At 50.9% G+C, this 5,021-nt stretch overlaps 1 protein-coding gene across 1 annotated transcript in view; it reads right to left on the bottom strand.

Moving 5' to 3' along the window:
• rxrgb (retinoid X receptor, gamma b) overlaps positions 1–2,959 on the bottom strand; it is a 13,797-nt gene extending 10,838 nt beyond the window's left edge. The window contains 2 exon segments of the mRNA XM_062452878.1: positions 2,894–2,935; positions 2,938–2,959. Of these exon segments, the coding sequence (XP_062308862.1) occupies positions 2,894–2,935; positions 2,938–2,959 (64 nt within the window).
• Positions 2,960–5,021: the final 2,062 nt, after the last annotated feature.

The raw sequence follows: 5,021 nt of genomic DNA, 5'->3' as shown, positions 1-5,021 counted from the left end.
AAACGTAGATGCACAAAAAACACAAACACTAAAACGCACACTGAAAAAACATTCATTCCTCTCTTAAATGAGGTTGATGTCTGATCAATTGTGGCAGCAAATCCTCTTATCCCAGAGTAAGTATCTCCACCCTGACCAGCCAGCTGTCAAGAAGGTGGGGGGGGGCGAAGTACTGGGGGCCGGATGGGGGGGGGGGCGGGGGCGGAGGGAAAGAGGGATAGAGCAGGCGGTGTGTGAGGGTGAGGGGGGGGGCAGGGTATTGTCCTACCCCGGGGCAGCTCCCCTCCCCATCCTCACATGATCACTGCGGTGTCATCTCTACCTCAGGCTGGAACATTAGATCATGACGAGGGAGAGGCGTGTTGCTACCCCCATCTCTCCACGAGGCGCCCGACTTTCGCCAGAGGGTTTGGGAGACTTTTCTCCCCGGTCACGCAACATATTTACGTTACTTGCTACTACTGTTGGGGCTGAACTTGTGTCGGTACCAACCAATCTCAAAAGTCGACTAACAGCTAATGCAACAACAGCAGCCTGTTCTTGTGTAATAGGCTTCTCTGTGATTTAAAAACAATTGTATCACAATTTGCCAAGAGATCTTGCCTGCGCAATACACAAATAGGCTTGATAGAATAAACCTCACTGCCCCTAAACTGTGTCCAGCAGTAAACTTCTGTGTTACCCTCTAGTCAACTCTCGTGTCCATCTCTCTGCTCTGTGAGTGTGTGTGCGTGTGCGTGTGTTTGTGTGTGTACTGTATGTCAACAGTCATGGGACAAGAAGATTTCCTTTACGTAGCAACTTTCTTGCAAAGAGAGGAAGTGCTATTTATCCTACGGACGAGGTCAACAATTCCTTTCCAAATTGAGGATGAACCTTTCACCGACTATTTCCACATGCTTGACAATATACACACACACACACACACTTTCCGAACAAAGACGAGATGTTGCTGTGAAAGTTTCAAAATAGGAAGTAGATGCATGAGCATGTTGATACTGACACAGCAGAAAAGACATAAAGGATGTTTAAGCTAACAGATGGTAAAAAAAAGAACAAGCTATAGTCAATCAACAACCACCAAGCAGACATGACCAAACGATTCACCGTGGACAAAACAACGTCGATGTGGAGGTCCAATGCCCAAAGTCCCCGTGTAGTTCTGTTGAGGGACCATCCTCCCCCTTCACACACCCCGCATTCTGCGAAAACGAAATTCCAGGTATGGAGGACAATACTGAGAAGATAGGCTGGAAAGTGGCCAACATCTCCCGTCCTTTTGCGGCGGTCTCCACATCGCCATCTCCAGTCGATCCCTGGTGTCCGACTGACCCCTGAGCCCCAGCCAGGATGCCCTGACCCCAGACACCATCCCTGTGTACCGACACCCGTGGACAACACTGCCTCCATAAGAGTTTCATCTCGTCTGAGACAAAGAGCGAGAGGCCTTACATTTACATTTAGTCATTTAGCAGACGCTCTTATCCAGAGCGACTTACGTACGTTAGTAAGTACAGGGACATTCCCCCGAGGCAAGTAGGGTGAAGTGCCTTGCCAAGGACACAATGTCATTTGGCACGGCTGGGAATCGAACTGGCAACCTTCAGATTACTAGCCCGATTCCCTAACCGCTCAGCCACCTGACTCCCCCTGTCCTTCTCTTTCCTTCCTCTTTTCTCTCATTCCATCTTCGGAACGGGTGATTTTCATCACCTGTTAGAGGCCATGGTTTGCATCTATATATATACACATATTATTTTTTGGTATCTCTTTACCAAGTCACCCGAGAGCATTAAAAGATTTAATCATGGCAACGTTACAACAAACCACCAGGCTCCAGACCTTTTCGACAAGAGCAGAGTCGTTTCAGGATTAACACCAGGCAGCGTATGACTAAACCAGGAGATCAGGCTGCCAGACAGATATCCGATGCTTTATCCTGGCCATTAAAATCCCATTAAATGTGTTCTAATGTACCGCTTTTATGGATGTGTTTTCAACAGTCTTTGGGTCGCTGGACAGGAACCAACCCCGTGCCTCGCTCAAGGCCAGCATAAAGAATGGTAGGAAGAACTGGTGGTATACTCAGATGAGTACTCACACAAATAGTAACACAAGTCAGAAGACACACACACACACACTGTAACCCCCAGACTAACACACACATAAATCACACACAGTCTGGGTGGATAATGACTGTTGACAGCACGTGTGTGTGACACGGTTCAGGTCCACTCCACCTTTCAAACACAGGAAGGGAAACCGCAGAGAGAGAGAGAGAGATGGAGGGATTCACAGTGATATATGACGGAGAGAAAACAGGGAGAGAGCAGGGGGGGGGGGAGGAGAAGAAAATGGGAATTGAAAGGTGTTGATACATAGATAAAGACACGGAGGGAAGGAAAGAGCGAAGGAGTTCTTCCAGAGACAGGGCGGTGACAACAGAGCGGCACTGACAACCTCAGAGCCCAAAATGACGGGAGCTTTCAGCGGTACTTATTGCCACTACTACTGTACATCTGCTGCAACCAAAAGTACTAGTATGGGGTCAAACAAGTGCTCCAATCCAGCCAGAGTCAAGATACTACAATTAGTTAACTTTCTTTTGAATCACACAAACCTGAATCTCGCTTAGAGAAAGCCAGTATACAGATGCAAAAAACAACCCTCGACATGCCTAAGCCTCCAGCTAAGAATCCAGACATAAACCAGCATCAGAACGCGGAACGTGTCTCTCAACTACGCGACGCTCTACACATTTCATAAATCCGTCCTCACACACTGGCCTCTGGGTGGATCTACTCTCTGAGGCAGCCCAGCCGCTGTCCGGTCCGGGGCAAGTCGGAGTGTGACAGGAGCAGACCGGCACAATCCTCTGCCCCCTGCTACTCACAGTGGCCGTAGCCAGGCTCCCTGCCTGGCTTCCCACCGCTGTGCGTGATGCCATGGGATGCCACATGTGGCTATGAAGGGCTCGACAGCCAGACCAGCTGTCTTGGGAGAGCCTCGCTAGCAGACGGACTGACGTGCGTGCAGCTCCAGCCGGCTCTGAGGCGACGGTCCAGTGAGTGAGAGAGAGGGAGGGAGCGAGGGAGGGGGAGGGAGGGAGGGGGAGGGAGGAGGAGGCGGAGCCGGCGGCAGTGTCGTTTATGGATTACCCAGATTATCTTGTGATCAGTCCCCCGGAGGTACCGCTAGCTGCCGCAGATCAGCTTCTGTCCCATCCCACCCCTCTCTCCCCCTCCCCTCCACACACCCCTATCTTCCCCTCCCCCTCCCCTCCACACACCCCTCTCTTCCCCTCCCCTCCACACACCCCTCTCTTCCCTCCCCCTCCCCTCCACACACCCCTCTCTCCCCCTCCCCTCCACACACCCCTCTCTCCCCCTCCCCTCCACACACCCTCTCTCCCCCTCCCCTCCACACACCCCTCTCTTCCCCTCCCCCTCCCCTCCACACACCCCTCTCTCCCCCTCCCCTCCACACACCCCTCTCTTCCCCTCCCCCTCCCCTCCACACACCCCTCTCTTCCCCTCCCCCTCCCTTCCACACACCCCTCTCTTCCCCTCCCCCTCCCCTCCACACACCCCTCTCTCCCCCTCCCCTCCACACACCCCTCTCTTCCCCTCCCCCTCCCCTCCACACACCCCTCTCTCCCCCTCCCCTCCACACACCCCTCTCTCCCCTTCCCTCCACACACCCCTCTCCCCCCTCCCCCTGACCTCCACTTCCCCAAACCTCTCTATACACCCATGTCCCTTAACTCCACATCTCCCCATAGTCTCTCACTCTTCTCTCCCCCCCCCCCCCCCCCCTGGAGCAAGCCAGGGCTCTGGGTGTGGGTAAAACAATCTGAGCCACAGACACCTGTTGTGGCAGTGCGGAGGGTGTTTGTGGAGGTGGTGGTGGGGGGGGATGACACAAGGTAGTTTCTTATTTCTCCATGTTAAAAGGCTGAGGGCTTAGGGCATGGGAACACCAGGGAGCACACTGCACTCAGAGGGGGCCATTGCTCCGACAGGCAAAGGGCTTGAATCTGAAAGCCATGTCTTTGTGGCGGTACACTGTACTGTACGGATGTATGGTACAGGATGTGTGATGCATTTATGTACAAGTAAAAGTTTCTTTAGAAGGTGGGGAGGAGATTATATCTCTCCCCACCCCCTGTGGAGACAAGACTGTTTTATTTTTCCCATGATGCTCAGCTATAATTGGGATCACATGTGTACTGTACACCCCTGTTAGCGATGTGGTGACACATTGCACATGTGTGTTACTCTGTGCCTTGAATTCAAGACGGTCCACAGCTTTGTGTTTGTGTGTGAGTGTGTATGGTGCATATGTGTGTAAGTTAGAGATTGTGTGAGATAGTTCATTTTAGGCAGCAGGTACAGTGAAACCAAAAGCACCGGTTTAACAACAGAAGTAACACTCTGAAAGTGCCAAGTCGGTGTCAGATGCATCTCAATTCTGAGAATGCCCTCGCACTTGTGTGGTGTATATTTACGATGCAAGAATAACCTTTATGTAAAGAGTGTGCGTATGTTTGCGAGCGCGTGCAAGTGCGTACGCAGGTTTATTTGAAAGGGATACACTTGTGGTCTCTCTGAAACAAGAGGAGCTCATTGACAGTTAAGTTAATCTGCCGGGGCGGGAGATTTCAGTCCCTACAGAGAGCAGGCAGGAGAAAGCCATTCTATCACATCGCAGAGGCCTGGAGGGAAAACCCAAAATAAAATGCAGACCTTCTCAAATTTATGCCAAGTTATAATAGCATGTAGTGGCCCACATAAAACATCATATTAGCCTTGAGGTCCATTATTAGAATGCACAAAAGTATGTATTGCAAAGGGCAAGGAGAAAATTAAAAAGTGAAAGAGATACAAGCGGTTAAAGAGAGACATTCGAGAGAGACAAGCCCTGTGTTTTCAGTAGACCTTTACAACTATATAAATAACAATGTGACTAGTGTGTTTGTACTGTCAAGATAGCTTCTAATGTGAATCCACTTAGATGTTTTG

The sequence above is a fragment of the Osmerus eperlanus genome, chromosome 26 (assembly GCF_963692335.1).
Source record: "Osmerus eperlanus chromosome 26, fOsmEpe2.1, whole genome shotgun sequence".
NCBI lineage: Eukaryota > Metazoa > Chordata > Actinopteri > Osmeriformes > Osmeridae > Osmerus > Osmerus eperlanus.
This window is presented reverse-complemented; position numbering and strand designations above follow the sequence as displayed.